The sequence below is a fragment of the Mya arenaria genome, chromosome 1, assembly GCF_026914265.1.
Source record: "Mya arenaria isolate MELC-2E11 chromosome 1, ASM2691426v1".
In the NCBI taxonomy this organism is placed as follows: Eukaryota; Metazoa; Mollusca; class Bivalvia; order Myida; family Myidae; genus Mya; species Mya arenaria.
In genome coordinates this window covers 9,120,765-9,142,784 of record NC_069122.1, presented here as the reverse complement: position 1 = coordinate 9,142,784, position 22,020 = coordinate 9,120,765, and the positions used below count along the sequence as shown (strand labels likewise).

The 22,020-nt window shown below is 35.0% G+C and overlaps 1 protein-coding gene across 1 annotated transcript; it reads left to right on the top strand.

The window, feature by feature from the left end:
• Window positions 1-10,912: 10,912 nt before the first annotated feature.
• On the top strand, window positions 10,913-16,404 carry LOC128231359 (uncharacterized). Its single transcript, XM_052944106.1, has 5 exons — window positions 10,913-11,293; window positions 12,380-12,528; window positions 13,225-13,296; window positions 13,858-14,130; window positions 14,694-16,404. Exons 1-5 carry the CDS (start codon window positions 11,281-11,283, stop codon window positions 14,841-14,843), a joined length of 657 nt encoding a protein of 218 aa, XP_052800066.1. The 5' UTR covers window positions 10,913-11,280; the 3' UTR covers window positions 14,844-16,404.
• Window positions 16,405-22,020: the final 5,616 nt, after the last annotated feature.

Here is a 22,020-nt window from a genome sequence, read left to right as displayed (position 1 = left end):
ACCCATTACTTATGTTACTATATCTTCACCTATTAAAGCCTATTAATATCTTCACCTATTAAAGCCTATTAATATCATTAATATATATTGTGTATCTCAAAAGAACGCCATGTACGTCGAGTATCTGATGTTCATGTACATATTTACTTTGATCATCTATCATTTGTTAATAGAGCAAGGGTCAACATTTCGGATCGTCTAATACTGTTGTTGGCGAACTGGCTGGTAATCGAGACGTCTTCACCAAGTCGGACAAGAGGGGTTTTCCGGGTACCCCAGGATCCACCGCAATAAAAAAACACATGCTTGCGTTACATCGTGTGGACAAGAGTGATTAACATACTGCTTTAAGTATTTGTTTCACATTTGCATGTTTTCAAAAGTTTTAATAAACAGACCGGACTATTTTTCAGGCAACGCATTAGACCATCGTTGTCCAGCTTCATAAGCCTACTTTTCAATTGATGAAGGGAAATAATTTAAATTATTTAAAGCAGAATGACTGGACTTGCTACACATCATTTACGCCAACACCAAGGACTTTTTTCATAAAATTGCAGGATATTTGTTCTGTTGGGAAAACGACTTTTTCAAATGAAACAACAAGGTAGTACAATTCTAAGAATAACAATACAATCTGTCTTTTAAGGTATATGAATTACACAGATATTGAACAACATTTTCTCGCCATCACAGCTACTAGTAATAATTATTTTGATTATGTGTGCAAGGTCGATAAATGTCTGAAAAAAGGGTTCTATATCGCTTTAAATTTTATTAAAGCAAATTATTTAGTGTATTTACACATAAATTGTTCTACGCGAATACACATGTAATAAATATAATATGTTTGAAACACATGCGTGGTCTGTTTGTGGTTTGTGAATTTCTGTATGTGATTTTAATACGTTTGTTTCCCCAGTTCATTGGCGTTTTTGCCCTTGCCCAGTGACGCTGGCCTCCTCACACATAGGCGAATCCATCAAACGCAGCCCGGCGAATTGGATAATTTTGTCAATTCTGGCGAATTTTGACCGAAACTGTTAGTTAATTTGTTACACAATTTGAAATATAACGAAAGGTAAGCGTAGGGGAACTATTTGTTGCGAATGATTTACGAAGTGTGACGAACGGTTACTGTTATTCGCTAAAATGTGTTCGATCGCGCGAACAAATTGTGTTCATTCCGTAAGCGATTACGAACTCAAACCTGCAAACCAAAGCACAACTTTGCGCATGCTTCCGAAGCCGTCCGAAGCTTTCCGAAAGCGTATTTCCGCATCCGACCGTTATCGGACTGGCGAAAACCAGATGGGGTCAATTTGCCTTCTAACTTTGTTCGACTCGACACCACGTCGTATTGCTGTTTGACTGCTGTTTAATTCTCAACTTTTTTAAAGTTTTGTAAGTGCACAAGTACATCGCTGTGACCCCTGTTGCCAACGTGGCCTCCCCTCTTACTCAGGTTCTGTTGTCCTCATGTCAACCTGTCCTTATGACCAGGAACCCAGATGTCCTCGGTCAAGAAGGAAACAGCATAGATAGTAGTTTTCGTGGTACCACCCGTCCCCTATCTGCTCCAGTTCTGTTGTCTGCTCCGGATGCTTCATCCAGTTCACGGACCATCACACCACGTAGTCCGAGAAGCACCTAGAGACTTTGTCAGTGATGTATATGATTACTGTATTTGCTGCTTTTGTATCATTGTATGTATGTTGATTACATCTGAAGTCCTTTTTCATTAAAGAAATTTTGTATATAGAATTTCTTGTCTTAGTATAATTACTTCTGTTGTACTCCTGTCCCAATATTTCGGGTATACTTTTGTAGTGTCTTCAATCACTTCATTAGGAATTGTCGAAGACACGGAGGCTGATCTGGGTCTACACGTTTTCAACACCATAAGACCCATTTCCCCTTGATATGGCTCATTTAATTAATATTGCAAAGTTTTGATGTTATTTACAATTGACTTCCATACCATTTTTAAGTTAAATATTTATTATCCTTTCTTTATCAATATTTTAAAATTAATATTTTGATACATTTCTTTTTTTTTAAATAGACTTTGAGTTCACAGTTATATTTTCGAAAACAAAAATACTTTATTATTTTTAATTTCCACTTGATTTTAACCTCTAATACGGTATTTTAGAATTATTTCCTCTCCGATTAGGGCTTTCTGTCCATAGGGTTTCTGCATGTGCTCACTGAGGCTAAAGACGACCCCCCCCCCCACCACCACCAAGAAAAAGGGCATGTCGACGGTGTCATTGGGAAATGGCTGTGGGTCTGGAAATCCAATGGAACCATCCTGCACCCTTTCCATTAATTCTTATGCATTATAGATCCTGGCATCTACGCTTGAACCATGCTCTGGCTCCTCATCTCCCCCTAAATCGGCCTCTGATGAACTGGTTGATGTCAAGTTGTTGTTGGAAAACTTCTTTGTGGGCATAGAAGCCACATACTGCCAGCATCAGGCGTTGAATATCTTCCATTTTGACGAAGGAATTACTAATCATCTTAATATTTCGGCTCCTCTTTTTAAATACGAAATTCAAGAAATACACAAAACTGTTGAGATACTCAAATGTACTCAAGAAATTTAGTTGCGTTATGATTCGCGTGGATTCGAATGTCGTATTTACCCTTCGCAATGATTCGTATGCAAGCGTCTGCCGTTCGTTTTCTGAACGTCAACCAATCGTTTCAATTCGCTTTAAATTGTCATGAAATTTCGGATTCAGATAGCTACAATACGTTACAAGTACAACATTGCTGTAGGAGACAGCAAAAAAGGCTCGCTCTAAATCGATCCATAGCAATGTACAGTTAGTGTTTTGTGAGGGGGCGAAATGGGCAGTTTCAGTACTGACACATGGAAATTTTAATCAGCGTAGGTTTGTTTACTTACATACATGTATATATAATGCAAACATGGATGAGTTCACAAATCGTATTCAAATAATGCAGGACATCTTTCAAGCTTTATTTGACTTTAAGACAGATTTTGAGTAATATACATTGAAACGTTTAGTAATAAGAACTTTGTTTGAAAAAAAAAACAGCTGCATTTTGTGTATTTTGAAGTGCTGAATTAGAAAAAATACGCACTATAATTGACTATTAGGCTAATTTGTTCCAGTCATGGTAGTCAGGACACAATGTAAAATGGGGCGAAATGAACTGAGAAATAAAAAGTGGCACTTTTGTTCAAAATTTGAAATTGAAACAATATAAATGCAAGTTAAAATAAAGGAAGTGACTAGAAATGAGTGTGACATCATATTCAGAATAAAATGAACAATATATGGTATATATATACCACCCCATATAGGTCACGACACTGGGAAAACTCGTAGACTCGTTTAAACCACTTTTAAACTACGTCATATTTAACAAAATAGACACCAAAACGTTTTGCGGCTGCGTCTGGCACTCACTAGAGAAGTTTAGGCGAAGTACCACCTAGTAGTAATTGTAGGGAACACACGTACCTACCACCTTTTATAGGTCACCGTAGGGAAAACTCGTGGACTCGTTTAAACCGTTTTAAACTACGTCATATTCAACAAATTCGACACGCAAAATCGATCCGGCTGGTTCTGGTTTTCAATAGCGGAAAACAGACGGAGTGCCACCAAGGTGGCGTTGAAGGGGACATGCTTACCTCCACAATATAAAGGTCAATATACTGGGGAAAAACCTTGCTTACAAAACCGTTTTCCGGCTAGTTCTAGTTTCCACGTCTTATATTATTGGTAATGGTCGACTGCACATTGATAAAAGTGTGGGAGATTATACATTTCATTCAACGAAAGGATCGAGCGTAGTAGATTTCTATCAAAAACACAGGATATCAATCATATTTCGAACTTTCAAATTCCGGAACCAAATGAACTATCAGATCATTCAGGGATATATTTTACTTTTAATAAAAGAGTGATACCAGACAATATAGAACATACAGGTGATAAAAATTGTAACGATAATATAAAACAGAAATGTATTAAATGGGATCCATTGAAAATTGAGGAACTAAAAAGCTCGATATCTTTACATAGTGAACACTTACTAATGCTTAAAGAACAAATAAATTCTAACAATGATATTGATAATATTACAAATTCGTTTATACAGATAATTAAGGATGCAGCTTCGTGCATGTCTGTTGAAAAAAAAACACAGTTAAAACGGGCAAGATTTCACACCCTAATAAAAGCCTTGGTTTAATGCAGAATGCTATAATGCCAAATCCAATTTCCAGAAGGCTAGAAATAAATTTGTACGTAATAAAACTTGCGCAATTTTACGTTGTGATTATATTGCAGCGAAGACAAACTACAATAAGATAAAACGTATAAATAAAAACAAATATAATCACAGAAATTTATATAAATATATTCACCCACATAGCACCATTTCTTTCGAAACTATATAATCATATCTTTATAACGGGAGAGTGTCCAAAATCTTTTGGAGAAGGAATTATCGTCCCTGTTTTTAAAGGCGGAAACGTTGAAGACCCTCTCAAAATTATACTCATACATTTTACTAAATAGGCTTACAAACTGGAGCAGAAGTAACGAAAAGCGCATAGAAAATCAATTTGGCTTTCAAAAAGGAAAGTCGACGATCGATTGTATATATATTCTACACTCAATTATTGCCAAAACTCTCGCTTCGAAAATGAAATTATATTGTTGTTTTATCTATTTGAAAAATATTTCGATAAAATCACTAGATCACATCAATTCCACAAACTTATATTTGAAAATATAAGCACGCGGTTTGTTAAGGCCATTCAAGCAATGTATAGTTCTGTCAAAGCATGTGTACGATATAAATCAAACCTGTCGCCAAACATCGGTGTGAAACAGAGGGACCCCAGTTCCAGTCTGATGTTTTTATTTTTCGTGAATTATATATTATCAAACATTAATCATAATATAGATGGTGTTTGTAGTGTAAATTATGTAAAATTATACTTACTTTTATTTGCTGACGACGCAGTCATTTTTGCCCAGACACCCATAGCCTTACAAAATATGCTGATAATGATCTACAAGTATACTGTGGCCTATGGGATTTAAAAGTTAACACAGCAAAAACAAAAATAATGATATATGAGAGAGGTAGAAAAACAATACAAATTTAGAAATAACTGAAACCTTCAAATATCTAGGTATAACTTTATTTAAGAATGGCAACTAGAATAAAACACAGAAACATGTATCAGAACACTCCATGTATGCCTTACATAATTTGTTTATTGTTTTTAACCATAAAAGATAAATGTAAACTGTTTGACAGTCTTATTGGCTCCATCCTAAACTATGGTGCAGAGATTTTCGGATACCACCCGCCAAAAGACATTGAATTAATTCATTGTAAATTTATGAGGAAAATTCTTAATGTCAGAAAAAGCACCAATTTATCTGCATTATATGGAGAATTAGGCAGACATCCAATGGTAGTAGAGCGTAAAATAAGAATTATTAAGTACTGGATAAGAATATTGAATTTTGATAATAATTCTCTTTCCAAGCATACTTATACAATGTTAACGAACGATATCGATAACAACAATTACTATAGTGGATTAAATTGGGCTTACCATGTAAAAACTATATTAGATGAAATTGGAATGGCTGGTATATGGTACACTCAAGATATACAAATAATCCCCATTCAAATAATAAAGCAAAGAATTATTGATATATTTAAACAATCGTGGAAAACAGATATTAACGAATCAAACAGATTAGAAACATACTGTTGGTACTAACATGAACTTAAACAAGAAAATTACCTAGATGCGATACAAACGAACAAATTTAGAATAACACTTACAAAATTTCGAGTTTCATTCCACGACTTATTGATTGAAACGGGTAGACATCATAATATACCGAGGGCAGATAGAATTTGTACGTATTGCAACATGATTGTCATTGAAAACGAATATAATTTCCTTCTAGTTTGTCCATATTATAATAATCTAAGGAAAGAATACTTTAAACCTTATTTTTGCCATTGGCCTACAAAACAAAAGTTTACAACTTTGATGTCATCAGATTCAAGAAAAACATTACAAAATATTAGTAATTTTTTGTACTTTGCATTTATATTACGATCACGAAATTAACACCATTGTTACAAATATGTTAGAAATTATACAACATCTCTTTATTGACCATGTCTTTGCTTTCTACGACAAAGTGATATAATTTATGTTGGCTATGAATGTGTAAACGTTTAATGCTGAATAAATGGTCTGTTTTGTTATGTTAGTACTCACTAGAGACGTTCAAGCGGAGTACCACCGAGTAGGCGTTGAAGGGGACACGTACACCTACATCCCCATATATATCCATACTGGAAAATTTCGTGAACTCGTTTAAACCATTTAAAAGTACACCAAAAATCAACAAAAATCGACACCAAAACCGTTTTCCAGCTGGAAAAGAAAATACTTTTCAACCCTACCTGGTTTGATTTTTCAATCCTTACTTTGAAGACTTTTCAACCCCTGTTTGAAATATTTTAATAGCCATATTGCGGACATTTCAACCCCTATATTAAAAATATTTTATCCCCTATTTTCAGTCAGGAGTTTTATTGATGTTGTTGTTTTTTTTCACTTGAAACTGATTAACTTGATTACTTGGTTACGCGGTCGAAAAATTATGTTAGAAGTGTAGTACCATATGGCTATTTCAGTTCAGTTTGATTATAGTTGTTGACGATGTGAAAAATGTGTTATCTAATAATTCTGAGATGTTGGTAGGGTTATTAGTTACAATTTAATATGAACCGATCTTTGCGTAAATATCTGGAAACCAGTGAAATAAGAATATAATATCGCAGTTTTTTATTCTTACGTTCGATAACTGAAGTTTTATGGTTAAAAGGGTTATTAACGCTTTAAGAAAAATGAGATTTTGGTCATAAAAAATAAATATGGAAACTTTCGACCTGATCATTTGTCAGCAGTCTTATATGGTTTCCGGACAATAACGCAACAATTGACTGATTCTACGACTAAAGATAATTTTTGTTTTGCCAAAACGGCCATTCTGTGAGAGTGCAGCTTCAAATCCAAAATATCATACACAGAATTTATCAAGATCCTCATATTTTGAAATGATGCCCATCAGGGTCTTAATTAGGTGTCATTTTCAAATTACTATTACCTTAATAATAAAGGCGTTATGAAGCCGTTTAATCCTTTAGAAATTGATAACACCTGTCACGTGTGTTGTCCATAAATGGAGAGTTCCAGAGTTGCAATGTTCCCTTCGTTTCATATTTTAATTGCATAAAACAATACAATGTTTCTAGCAAAAAATAAATAAAATACATACATGCACAATATCAAATGGATAATATATAAAAATAACAAGGTCTTATTTAAGACATAACATTTGTAAGATTCCCAAAACTTCATGGGGAAAATAAATAAAGTGCAGTCACCATTTACTTAAGTCCATTTACCGTTATAATTATCAACATGGGATAAGAAAATATGTTGGAGACAGGATTACAGTGTGTGTATACCACGTGATCATTAATGCTAAGTCGGAAGGCAACATTTTGTTTGAAATAAAGACTTAAATCAAAGATATTTTTTTTCTTTTACAACACTATTACAAATAAAACAAAGGGCAGTCTATGCCGCTTAAAGAGCCCCGCATTTGTTTTTTTAAACGAAATTTGATAAGGTCATTAGTTTCAAACACTTCGACAAACCTGTCTTCAAAAATAATGTTTTGACAGTGCTCCGTCATATGGCCGTATTGTGAAAAGATTTGTCGAAGTGTTTTAGGAAACTAAACCCTAAATCAAACTCTGGTAAAAGACCTAAGGCGGAGCTCGTTAAGCGGCGTAGACTGCACTATGTTTCATTTAAAATGGTAAAGAAATAGTGAAGATATTTTTGTTTAGTATTTTTCAACTCAAAATATTGTCTTCCGACGTAGCATTTATGACGCAATTTATCACGCGGTATACACACACTGATAAACATACGTCCATGTATCGTCTATAAAAATATATGCATGCTCCGCGAAGATACAGTAACACATCGAACTATCATACTTTTAATCAACATTAATTTTAAAATTGTTTTGCCATATGAGGCGTAATAAAGTTTACCGCAGTATAGTATAATTAAAATTTTAACAAAAGCATACATATATATTATAAATCGTTTTGGATGTACACAATTTCAAACACACACAATAAGTCTACATTATTTCATACACACAATATAGGCATGCAGAATGTCAAACACTTATGTGCACGCACGCACGCACGCACGCACGCACGCACGCACGCACGAACACACACACACACAATTGGTTTGCAGTATGTCAACGAAACACAAAGGATCTGCAGTATGTCAAACAAACACAAAGGATCTACAGTATGTTAAACACACACAAAGGATCTACAGTATGTCAAACACACACAATAGGTTTGCAGTATGTCAAACACACACAATAGGTTTGCAGTATGTCAAACACACACAACAGGTTTGCAGTATGTCAAACACACAGAATAGGTTTGCAGTATGTCAAACACACACAATAGGTTTACGGTATGTCAAACACACACACACACTAGGTTTGCAGTATGTCAAACACACACACACACAATGGGTTTGCAGTATGTCAAACACACACAATAGGTTTACAGTATGTCAAACACACACAATAGGTTTGCAGTATGTCAAACACACACAATGGGTTTGCAGTATGTCAAACACACACAATGGATTTGCAGTATGTCAAACACACACAAAGGGTCTACAGTATGTCAAACACACACAAAGGATCTATAGTATGTCAAACAAACACAAAGGGTCTACAGTATGTTAAACACACACAAAGGATATACAGTATGTCAAACACACACAAAGGATCAACCGTATGTCAAACACACACAAAGGATCAACAGTATGTCAAACACACACACGCACGCACGCACGCACGCACGCACGCACGCACGCACGCACCCACACCCACACACACACACACATACACACACACACAGAGGATCTACAGTATGTCAAACACACACAAAGGGTCTACAGTATGTTAAACACACACAAAGGGTCTACAATTTGTCAAACACACACACAGGATCTACAGTATGTCAAACACACACAAAGGGTCTACAGTTTGTCAAACACACACAAAGGTTCTTCAGTATGTCAAATACACACAAAGAGACTACAGTGCGTCAGATTAACTAAGAAAAACAGTGATCTCATATTTGGATAAACTAATTGAATCAAACGATGAGTTTATCACGATATTTCCTTCATTATTATATAATAAGAAACTATAAAGAATGAAATAAATTATAAACATTTCCATCAAATCCTTTTCGTCATAAATCAGCAACTTGGATCGTCTTTTAAGCATTCGATAGCAGTTTACTACAAGGACAATTAACTTGTACAAATCTATAAGAAACACATACTTTTCATTTCAGTCATTTACTCTGATCAAAAGCGTTAAACCGTCAACGTTAAACCGGTTGGAATTAAACTTTCTTAAACATTCATTTCACTTAGATCTGTTGCTTCCAAAGTTTTTAAAAAAACCTTCGCACTTTCTGAAAATGCGTCACCGTAGCTTTTTTCGCAGTGGAATCTGAAACTTGGAACAAACATATCTACATTGGAACATTAAATTGATAATGACAATTATTATCGTAAACACACTGACAAGAAGTAGTTTTCAAATAGTTCATAGTTCTTATGAAATAATACATGCAATACATCATCATCATCATCATCATCATCATCATCATCATCATCAAGAACGAACATTATCACCATCTATAAGATCGTATCCCTAGCGTGATTGTTGTTACAATCATTGGTATTTCTATTAATTATTATTCTCACTTTAGTCCTAAAAATCTAATTCAACAATGGTTTGTAAAAATTAAACCAAAGTCACTCACTGGTGGAGCAATGGGCATCACTTCCGGTGGCATGGAGGTACACTTTCGGTTCCAAACTGATCATCATCCTCATCCTCATCCTCATCATCATCATCATCATCATCATCATAATCATCATCATCGTCGTCATCCTCCTCCTCCTTCTCCTCATCTTCTTCCTCCTCCTCATCAGCATCATCATCATCAAAATCATCATCATCATCATCATCATCATCATCATCATCATCGTCATGGCCCTGGGCCAATAAACAAATACAAAGAGAATAGGACCCCTGTTTTGACACCAAAGGTAATAAACAAGGGATGCACAGCATGTAATTATCATGACAACCATACCTTAAACTAGGCCTTTAAGCTAGTTCATCAAATGGATGAAATTGATTATATATCTTTTCATTTAAAAGGACTTACTCGTTGACAGTCTTTCAACGCTTTCAGCGCTTTGATTTAAGTATATGGCTGTCTTTCGGTTCAGTGTATTAACAAGATAGCTTCTGAGTTTACGGTAGTTAACTTTATTTAGGTCTCACTGTTTGAGATTATATTTTGTACGATAAGATGACAGGTTATTTTCAGTCCCTATATAGTAAAATCAGTACAACAATGTTGTTTAAAATCAACGACATCAGGTAAACTCCCTGGATAATAAGCGGAGTTTGAAGTCACAATGTTTAACAAACTTAAACGCTAGGTTTGCAGTATTTAGGTGTTTTAATACTTGCTGAAATAAATTATATCATTATTTCAATTTCACTTAAATACTCTAATAACAGATTTGCGTACATACATATTAACTACTATGATATTTAACCTTGTAATATGAAAAAAAGTATTTTCTGCTTAAATGATAGTTTACGTATTTATAAACTGTCATCTTTATATCTGCATCACAGTCGATGTTTAAAAGCTATAAATAGATCGAGTTTGATTAAGTGATAATTTCCTGTTGACGTATTTGAGTAACTATTTCAGTGCATTATCTGTTTTGTGCTACATTTTGGACGATAAAATGTGAAGGTGCTATTGGATCTTAGATAAGGGTACACGATTAACGTTATCATGTGTAAACTTATCTAGCATAGGATAACCTTTTTTATGTAGATCAACATAATGATTATAGAAAACAGAAAAAAACTTCCCATGAACGACGCAATATTTAAGTGACTCAGATAACTGCCGTGTGTTGTTTTCCAATACTTCTGCTTAAATGTTCTATTTTTTAGACCCATTTTACAGACTAGATTATTTCGTTGCCATGGAATAACGGATGTTGAGAACATAAGTGTATCTGAGAATATTATGCCGTCTCTAGGTATGTATTACAAATTTTGTTTGTATTCAGTATGAGTTTTCTAAGAGTACAAAACACAAGGGTTCAATAAAGCTAACGAAATTATTGTATTGTTAAATGGTATGATTTATTGTGTCAGTTATATTGATATTTACATCTCATTGCCAAACGATTCTCTCAAATGCTTGATATAACTTACTTTACATACCACAGGTGTTCGATGCGTTGTTTGACCCCCACCTGCCTCTATATCCCCCCACCCACCCACAGCCCACTAAAATGTCCCAAATATTTTAAATATTTCAAAATATTGTTGAAACACCATAATATGACATTTCATTCAACCAAAGAGGAGTTTGGACCGGACAACTGCATCCAGACTAGTATTAAATGCATTGTAGTTCAGTTAACCGACATGTGATTTCTTGCACCACTTCGCTTTCAATCAGAGTTTCTGACTTAAAAGGTTGAGAAAGGTTTAATTCTAGATTAATGCAAAATATGTTTTAGTGCATTATCATGTTTGATTGTTTTTTATTAATTAACAGGCCACAAATTCCTTAGTTAAAATTATCGATATTTGTATATGAGACAAACCATATGCTTTTTACTATTTTTATCTGATTAATGTCAAATGCGTTAAATGGGATACATATACTGCATAACCTTAAGCATAGGAAATATTCTGCTGCAAATCAGGACCCCGTTTCAAAAAGTGTCTACGTCATCAATTTAACGCTGCTTTAGAAATGCTCAGGAACATATGTAGAGGAACAGGCAAAACAACTTGCTTATCTCGTTCAAACGCCTTACACATATCTAGTTAACACGACTAAGTAACTCATTCAAACGCCTTAAACATATCTAGTTGACACGACTAAGAAACTCGTTCAAACGCCTTACACATATCTAGTTAACACGACCAAGCAACTCGTTCAAACGTCTTACACACATCTAGTTAACACGACATTAGTGGTGGATTTAAATCGCATAATAACCAGACATAAACACGGTTGAAGAAGATAAGGACTGGTTTCATTTTTTTTTGCGGAATCCTGTTGTTCATCCTGTTATTCATTCTTCTAAAAGACTGGTTTCAAATTTCAGCGGAGTCACGTCGCTCGCTGTTCAACGTTAAGTTGGCATCATGGGTCGTGCGGCTCAGCGCCATCTTTTGCATGGGAACTGCCGCGGTTTCAATGGCATTCGATGGCCTCGAAATCGTCGCCCTAATAGTGTTCGTCGTCGGATGTGCAGTATGTCTTATTTGGTCGTCATAGGGTCGATTATTCAATCTCTTGTTATCGTTCTTAAGTTTCAAATTGTCATTGCTCTAGATGTTTGATGGATTCACTTGTGGTCTTCTGTATATCTTACACGATTTGAAACAACTGATTTAGCTGTACTTGATAATACTGAAATATGTGAGCACATTGAATGTTAATAACGATGTCGTTAATCAGGTTGTTAACTTTATTAACTTTATGAACAATTTGCTCGTTTTAACTTAAACTGCTTCACATATATATTAAAATGTTTAACATAGGTTATTAAGTTTGCATTATTAACCTAGAAAACGAAGCTTTTAGCTACACGTGTACTTTGAAGTCAGTAGCTACACAATTATACTGTCATCTTGTTTAGCGACACAGTGTTCACAACAGAACAACGCTTAGATTACAATAGACACCATTTTTAATTACTTAATAGAAATTAGGAAGCTAAAATGAAATGACTAGCATGTGCAGCGCCATGAACAGCACACATGAGTTGAGTCACTTACCGGGTTTAAAATGCAATTAAATACAATATGTTTAAGCAAATTGGCAGGTACAAGATCGAGTAAATTGGTAAACAAACCACGTGACCGCTCACGTGACTGAGTCATCACAAACACAAACATTTACTTCGAGTTTGTATAAATTGTCTGGGTTTTTCTTTTTCCTTTTCAGGCACTGACTCAACCTCTCTTGGCGTCTTGTTGTTATAACCGAAATCCCGAGAGTTGTACGACTTGGAAACTGGTAAATACTTTAACTCTCAAAAACTATTTATTTTTCCTAAAGTGTGTTCATTAAAACCCATACCTGGGTCGAAAATGCACCTTCCACCAAGCTAGCACTTAAGAATCGGGCCGACATCAAGCCGATATTACAAGCTATACATTTTACGTCGGCCCAATATCGGCTCAAATCCTCTTGCCACCTAAGCCACTACATAACCGACATACCACCGCTTTTCTCTCGATGGTATCTTTTTTTATCATCACAGAAATAATTGTACGCACTGGAAACAACTTTAATGTTTCAACTCAACTTATGTTTCAACGTTGAATTGATTCCTCCTTTTCAATGCGATAGGAAAATCTTTAAAATAACCATCATATTATGTATTTTACCCTTTACTGTTGTGGTTTTGTTTACGCAAACCGCGGACAATCTTCTATAATTCGGTTTTTATACCTCTCCTCATCGTTATACATTCATTAACTCGAATAAATTATACACTTACCAATACATGTCATTAATCCCTTTATCGATATGGACTCATTCATCGTATCCTATTAATTCATATTTTCTTTCCAGACGACCGGCAAGATCATTCTTTACATCTGGCTGTTTTTCATTAATTGTGTCTTGGTCGCGTTTATTGGCTATGGCCTTTTCTATCTCTTTGTCTTCGCCATCCCCTACGCCGAGCACTTCTTCACTACTTGGATCGGTATCCTCTTACTTTTTGTCTTCCTGATCAGCATCGTCCTTACCGCGGTCAACATCTACACATTCTGTGTACTCCACAAGAACGGCTGCTGTTTCATGAACTCCCTCAACAGAGATATTTTGAACGTGGATCCAGAGGTAAAAGTATAAATTATACAGCAAATAATTTAGTAACTTTCAGTCAATCCACCTCTGTCTTTCAAATTTACAATATAAATTTACTTCACAATTTTATTATTTTTTCTGTTTTGAAAAAATGATATATGACAATAGTTTCAGTACTGACTTTAACGTATTCATGTTTTAAATTCTTGAGCTTAAGTGTTGAACTTTCATAATTTCATGGAGACATGGTGTCCCAGGCATGTAAAGACACAAACTCCAACCTTTATAAAATCAAGATAGTTTGATTGGTTTGTATAAGGTCTGTATCAGAAGTTTATAGTGTGTCTCTCGGTTAGTGTCTGTCAATCACTAGCTATGTGCCTTTAAGTTTTCTTTAAATGTTTGGTTACAGTCTGTCCAAGAAGTTTTATACTGTTTTAAGAACTCAGATGTAGAGTGTCCGTCCGTCCAAGACGTTACGGATTCGATCCCCTGTCGGGGACCGATCTTGTGGTTTCCTACACAATCGAGCTTAAATAAATTGATATAAACTAAATCAACAAAAGTATGATTGATCATGTATTATCTTTGAATAGGCAACACCAGTGGCTATTATTATGCCGACACAGACGGTGACATTTGGCCGTAAACCGGAACTGGATGGGGCTACTGCCGGTAGCGTGTACCCCGAGCCTCCGCCTCCTTACCAGGAGCAGTGTCCACCATATATGGAGAACAAAACATAAACGTGCTAGTTACAATGTACAAAAACGAAGGAAAATGACATTTTTTTTATCTCCGTAACATGGCACATCATGGGATCCAGTTGTCCACGGTCGTCGTCCGCGTCGTCATCCGATTCCAAGAAATAACATTTTTATTTCCGACATGTATACTTGATTTTCATGTTAATTGTCAAATACTTTAAATTTGTTCAGTCAACTTCAAGATCTCAATAGTAAATCCAAGCAGGCGACATATTCAATTTGCGGAATGCGTATTGTTTGTATTTGTTGTTTGGCAACTTTAAAAGTGTTGATAGTGCGAATGTCAAAATTAAAAACAGTACCATAAAATGCACAGTGCGAATGTCAAAATTGAAAAAAAGTATGATAAATGCACAGTATGATACGGGCTAAATAGCCTCGATATGACAGTGCTTTACGCGACACCGTGTTTCAATTTCAGCCGCTGTGTGTTTTTCATCTTGCACATTTCACAAGTTATCATTATATTTTGTCAAATAAGAATGCAGTGCGTCGCATCAAACCATTTAATTAAAATAATTAGTTAAACCCAGTAATTTTTCGATACTTAAATTCACAGACCTAAAATTCATATTGTCGATGCGGAAAATTTTGAATATATATAAGATATTTATGAATTTTTAAATGATTTTGAGCAAATATATTGAAAATATGTAAGTCCACGTAATTCTGGATCACCCCTCGTACATCTTAACAATCTGGAAGCATTATTTATTGATATCAATGTCTAGACTAAATTGTAACATATAGCTATGGAATTGCCGTTGTATGTCCAACATCTCGTGTATGAAGTCAATACAATCGTGATCATCGATGCCCTCTTAGGTATTGAAATAGTACCAAACTATGTCTGCAATTCTTTAGCCATTTCATTGTTTAAGTGTCCCGGTCACGTTTTGGCACCCAAAACAAAGTTTTTCCCGTGATGTATCTGAAAATTCTTATATCATAATTATTCAGATCTTTGATACCGAAATTGAAGACAAAATACACTTTAAATATAAAAAACAACCTGGTTAGAGTGGGAAGAAACCCACGCCATTACAATCGAGAAAAGAAAACGAAACTTTAACCACTCGTCCACATGGACTCGTACTAAGCTGACGGAAATTTAAACATTTATTGAACAAATTGCTTGCATTAACAAACCAATCACGCTACAGCCTTTTGTCAAATAGCGTTACTAAGGCTTTTGTAAATTGTGGACTTCAAATACACTATTTGTCAATGAGCATAACGCTCCTAATGGTTTGCCACACTTAATTTCGTATAGAAAAAACAAAATCCGCAAGAAGTGCATTTTATTAACCATGAACGAGTCCCTTTCAGCCATTGCCATTAAATGAAAAAAATAAATTTAAAGTAAAACATATCGACCGATCTGTGAGAAGATGCTTTTTGTTGTTGTTTGGTAATGTGGACCCTAAACAGTCGGATAATTCATTTATATTTGACTTTAACACAGTGTTGAATGATATGATGTAATAGTAGTATTTCTCTGTTTATTTACTTTTGTAAGTTCAATAAACACTAAACACGAGTTTTGTTTATACCACCCATTACTTATGATACTATATCTTCACCTATTAAAGCCTATTAATACCATTAATATATATTGTGTTTCTCAAAAGAACGCCATGTACGCCGAGTATCCGATGTTCATGTACATATTTACTTTGATCATCTATCATTTGTTAATAGAGAAAGGGTCAACATTTCGGATCGTCTAATACTGTTGTTGGCGAACTGGCTGGTAATCGAGACGTCTTCACCAAGTCGGACAAGAGGGGTTTTCCGGGTATCCCAGGATCCACCGCAATAAAAAAAAACACATGCTTGCGTTACATCGTGTGGACAAGAGTGATTAACATACTGCTTTAAGTATTTGTTTCACATTTGCATGTTTTCAAAAGTTTTAATAAACAGACCGGACTATTTTTCAACTGAAACAACAAGGTAGTACAATTCTAAGAATAACAATACAATCTATCTTTTAAAGGTATATGAATTACCCAGATATTGAACAACATTTTCTCGCCATAACAGCTACTAGCAATAATTATTTTGATTATGTGTGCAAGGTCGACAAATGTCTGAAAAAAGGGTTCTATATCGCTTTGAATTAAAGCAAATTATTTAGTGTATTTACACATAAATTGTTCTACGCGAATACACATGTAATAAATATAATATGTTTGAAACACATGCGTGGTCTGTTTGTGGTTTGTGCATTTCTGTATGTGATTTTAATACGTTTGTTTCCCCAGTTCATTGGCGTTTTTGCCCTTGCCCAGTGACGCTTAACAAGATTTTTTTTAAATTGTTTTTTTTTAATTTTCTACTACTGACATTGTATATATAGTATGTATGCAATGTGCTGTTTGTGAATTTTTGTGATGTTCTTGTTTTTATATGATGTCTTGTAATGTTTCTTGTTTGTGATATTTTGTTTTTATGTTCTATGTATTTGGCGTTTACCCAGTGCCATATTAAACCGGGCTTATGTTTAAACCTTTGGCTACTGGGCTTGTTTCTGTAGCTTTTTCGTATAATATTGTCCCTGTAGTTTTTATTGTATTATATACATGATCTTGATCCTTACGAATACACTTCATGGTTCTTTCACGTGTTCGGTTAAAATCACTGATACACTAAAAGCCGTTTCAATAAAGAATTTGAGTCGTTACTTCAATTATCTAAACTCTGTGTTAACTACATCAATTTTATTTCCTCAAATTAAAATAAAATATTGGCTTAAGTTTAATCAAAACAAATATGTAGCAACATAATGAAACTATGGCACTAAGATCATTTTGACGACTGAAATAGACTAAGATCTTTATTGAAACCGAAACAAAAACCCTTTTCCAGCTGGGTCTGGTACTCACTAGAAACATTTAGGCGGAGTACCGCCTACAAGTAGTTGTAGGGGACACGAACACCTACCACCCATAAAGGCCACCATACTGGAAAATCTCTTTAGCTTGTTAAAAGCGCTTTTAAAGTATGCATGAATTCAACAAAAACTGTTTTCCGGTTCGTTCTGGTACTTTGTAGAGACGTTTAGGCAGAGTTCCACCGAGTAGGTGTTAAAAGGGGGGGGAGTACACCTACCATCCTATAAAGATCATAATGGGGAAAAACACGTTAACTCTTTTAAAGCACTAAGTACGCCAAATATTCACCACCAAATATCGACAAGAAAAACGGCTGGGTCTGGTACTCAGTAGCGAAGTTTAGGCGCAGTACCACCTGTTATGTGTTGTAGGGGACACATACACCTACCATCCCATAGGTCACCATACTAGGAAAACTCGTTAACTCGTTTAAACCACTTAAATGACGCTAAAGTTCGACAATAATCGACACAAAAACCGTTTTCCGGCTAGTTCTAGTACTCACTGGAGACGTTTAAGGGAAGTACCACCAAATAGGCGTTGAAGGGGACACGTACACCTACATCCTCATATATATTTCCATACTGAGAAAACTCGTGAACTCGTTTAAACCACTTAAAAGTACACCAAAAATCGGCACGGAATCGTTTTCCAGCTGGAAAAGAAAATACCTTTCAACTCTATCTGGTTGGACGCTTCAAGTCTTATTATGAAGACTTTTTAACCCCTGCTTGAAATATCTTAATAGCCATATTGACTACATTCCAACCCCTTTTTTAGTCAGGGTTCGTTATTTTTTATGTTTGTTTTTGTTTACTTGAAACTGATTTACTTGTTTGCTTTTTAAAAAGGTTCCACGGTCGCAAAATTATGTTAGAAGTGTAGTACCTTATGGCTATTTAAGTTCAGTTTGATTATAGTTGTTGATGATGTGATCACAAATGTATTATCTAATAATTCTGAGATGTTGGTAGGGTTATTAGATACGATTTAATTGGAAGTTGTTTTTCTTTTCTTTTGTTTTCAAAGCTGCACTCTGACATTTTGATAGTTTTGAAAACTGTTTTTGTCTTTAAATGAACAAATCTTTGCGTAAATATCTGCAAACCAGTGAAATAGGACTGGTGATAAAACATAAGATCGCAGTTTTTTTATTCTTACGTTCGATAACTGGACTTTTATGGTCAAAAAGGTTATTAACGCCTTAAGAAAAATGAGATTTTTGGCACAAAAAAGTAACTAAGGAAACTTTCGATCTGATATTTTGTCAGCAGTCTTATATCACTGGTTTCCGGACACAAACGCAAAAATTGACTGATTCTACGACAAAAAAAATGTTTTTGTCAAAACGGCCAATCTGTGAGAGTGCAGCTTCAAATTCAAAATATCATACACAGAATTTATCAAGATCCCCATAGTTTGAAATGATGCCGAGCAGGGTCTTTATTAGGTGTCATTTTGAAATTACTTTTACCTTAATAAATAAAGGCGTTATGAAGCCGTTTAATCCTTTAGAAATTTTTAACACCTGTCACGTGTGTTGTCCATAAATGAAGAGTTCATAGTTTGTAATGTTCCCTTCATTCCATACTTTAATTGCATAAAACAATACAATGTTTCTAACAAAATACATACATGTACAATACCAAATGGATAATAAAATTAACAAGGTCTTATTTAAGACATAACATTTGTAAGATTCCCATATCTTCTTGGGAAAATAAATGCGGTCACCATTTACTTAAGTTCATTTACCGTTATAATTATCAACATGGGATAAGTAAATAAGTTGGAGACAGGATTACAGTGTGTGTATATCACGTGATAAATTACGTCATACGTCGGAAGCCAAAATATTGCTTAAAATAAAGACTTTAATGAAAGATAAGTTTTCTTTTACAACACCATTAAAAATAAAACAAAAGGGGAGTCTATGCCGCTTAAAGATCCCCGCATTTGTTTTTTTTTACGGGAATTGATAAGTTTATTAGTTTCAAACACTTCGACAAAGTTAACCTGTTTTCAAAAATAATGTTTTGACAGGGCTCCGTCAGACGGCCGTATTGTGAAAAGGTTTATCGAGGTGTTTTAGAAAACTAAATCCTAAATCAAACTCTGGTAAAAGACCGAAGGTGGGGCTCGTTAAGCGGCGTAGACTGCACTATGTTTCATTTAAATTTGAGAAGAAATATTTTTTGTTTATTTAGTATTTTTCAACTCAAATTATTGCCTTCCGACGTAGCATTTATGACACAATTTATCACGCGGTAAACATACGTCCATGTATCGTCTATAAAAATATATGCATGCTACGCGAAGATACAGTAACACATTGAACTATCATACTTTTAACCAACATTAATTTTAAAATTGTTTTGCCATATGAGGCGTAATAAAGTTAACCGCAGTATAGTATAATACAAAAACATAAATGTATATTATAAATCGTCTTGGATGTACAGTATTTCAATCACATACAATAAGTCTACATGATTTCATACACACACAAAGGGTCTACAATTTCTCAAACACACACAAACGGTCTACAGTATGTCAAACACACACAAAGGGTCTACAGTATGTCAAACACTCACAAAGGGTCTACAGTATGTCAAACACTCACAAAGGGTCTACAATATGTCAAACACAAACGATGGGTCTGCAGTATGTCAAACACACAGAGGGTCTTTAGTATGTCAAACACACACAAAGGGTGTACAGTATGTCAAACACACACAAAGGGTGTACAGTATGTCAAACACACACAAAGGGTGTACAGTATGTCAAACACACACAAAGGGTGTACAGTATGTCAAACACACACAAAGGGTCTTCAGTATGTCAAACACACACAACGGGTCTTCAGTATGTCTAACACACACAAAGGATCTTCAGTATGCCAAACACACACAAAGGGTCTTCAGTATGTCTAACACACACACAAAGGGTATTCAGTATGTCTAACACACACAAAGGGTGTATAGTATGTCAAACACACACAAAGGGTGTACAGTATGCCAAACACACACAATGGGTTTGCAGTATATCAAACACATACAAAGGGTCTACAGAATGTCAAACACACAAAGGGTCTACAGTATGTCAAACACTCACAAAGGGTCTACAATATGTCAAATTCTCACAAAGTGTCTACAGTATGTCAAATACTCACAAAGGGTATACAGTCAGCTTAACTAAGAAAAACAGTGCTCCCATATCTGGTAAAACTCATTGAAACAAACGGTGAGTTTATCACGATATATCCTCCATTATTATCCAATAAGAATGAAATAAGTTATAAACATTTCCATCAAAACACTTTTCTCATAAATCAGCAACTTGGATTGTCTTTAAAGCATTTGATAGCAGGCCACTACAAGGACAATCAACTTGTACAAATCTGCAAGAAACACAAACTTTTCATTTCAGTCATTTACTCTGATCAAAAGAGTTAAACCGTCAACGTTGAACCGGTTGGAATTAAAATTCCTTAAACATTTAATTCAATTTGATTTGTTGCTTCCAAAGTTTTTAAAAACCTTCGCACTTTCTGAAAATGCGTGACCTTAGCTTTTGAATCTGAAACCTGGAACAAAAATATCTACATTGAAACATAAAATTGATAATGACAATAAATATGGTAAACATGCTGTTAAGAAGTAGTTTTCGAATAGTTCATAGTTTTTATGAAATAATACATGTTATAAATAATACAAAAAGAAACTTATAATGCACTTTTCGAATCAAAATCCGAATATGAATTATTTCTAGGTTTCTGTATCATTAGGCGTAAAAACAATTATTGTCTATCTCCAATGTCACGGCCAAAACTATAGGGTAGGTAGGACGGGATTGTTTCGAGTAAAGCAGTGTCTAACAATATTTTCACACTAAGTAACAGCGTACATTAACGCTTCTTTCACGTACACGAAACTGCAAAAATGTATCCCCCCAAAAAGAAGAGGAGTGATAAAAAAAAGGTCAGATTTCAGTCTGTTGCTAATAATCAGTATAAGGTGAGGTGAACAAATAGGGTAGGTCGGGAAGGCTGAAGCAACAATCTCTTTTGATATCATCATCATCATCATCATCATCATCATCATCATCATCATCACCACCACCACCACCACCACCATCATCATCATCATCATCATCATCAGCATCAGCAGCAGCAGCAGCAGCAGCAGCAACAACAGCAGCGGCGGTGGCAGCAGCGGCGGCGGCAGCGGCGGCGGCGGCAGCAGCGGCGGCGGCAGCAG

Excerpts from the sequence above, each read along its gene's own strand:
- LOC128231359 (XM_052944106.1), top strand. Across the intron at positions 13,297-13,857 it reads GTTGTACGACTTGGAAACTG|ACGACCGGCAAGATCATTCT; the intron begins GTAAATACTTTA and ends TTTTCTTTCCAG. Across the intron at positions 14,131-14,693 it reads TTTTGAACGTGGATCCAGAG|GCAACACCAGTGGCTATTAT; the intron begins GTAAAAGTATAA and ends ATCTTTGAATAG.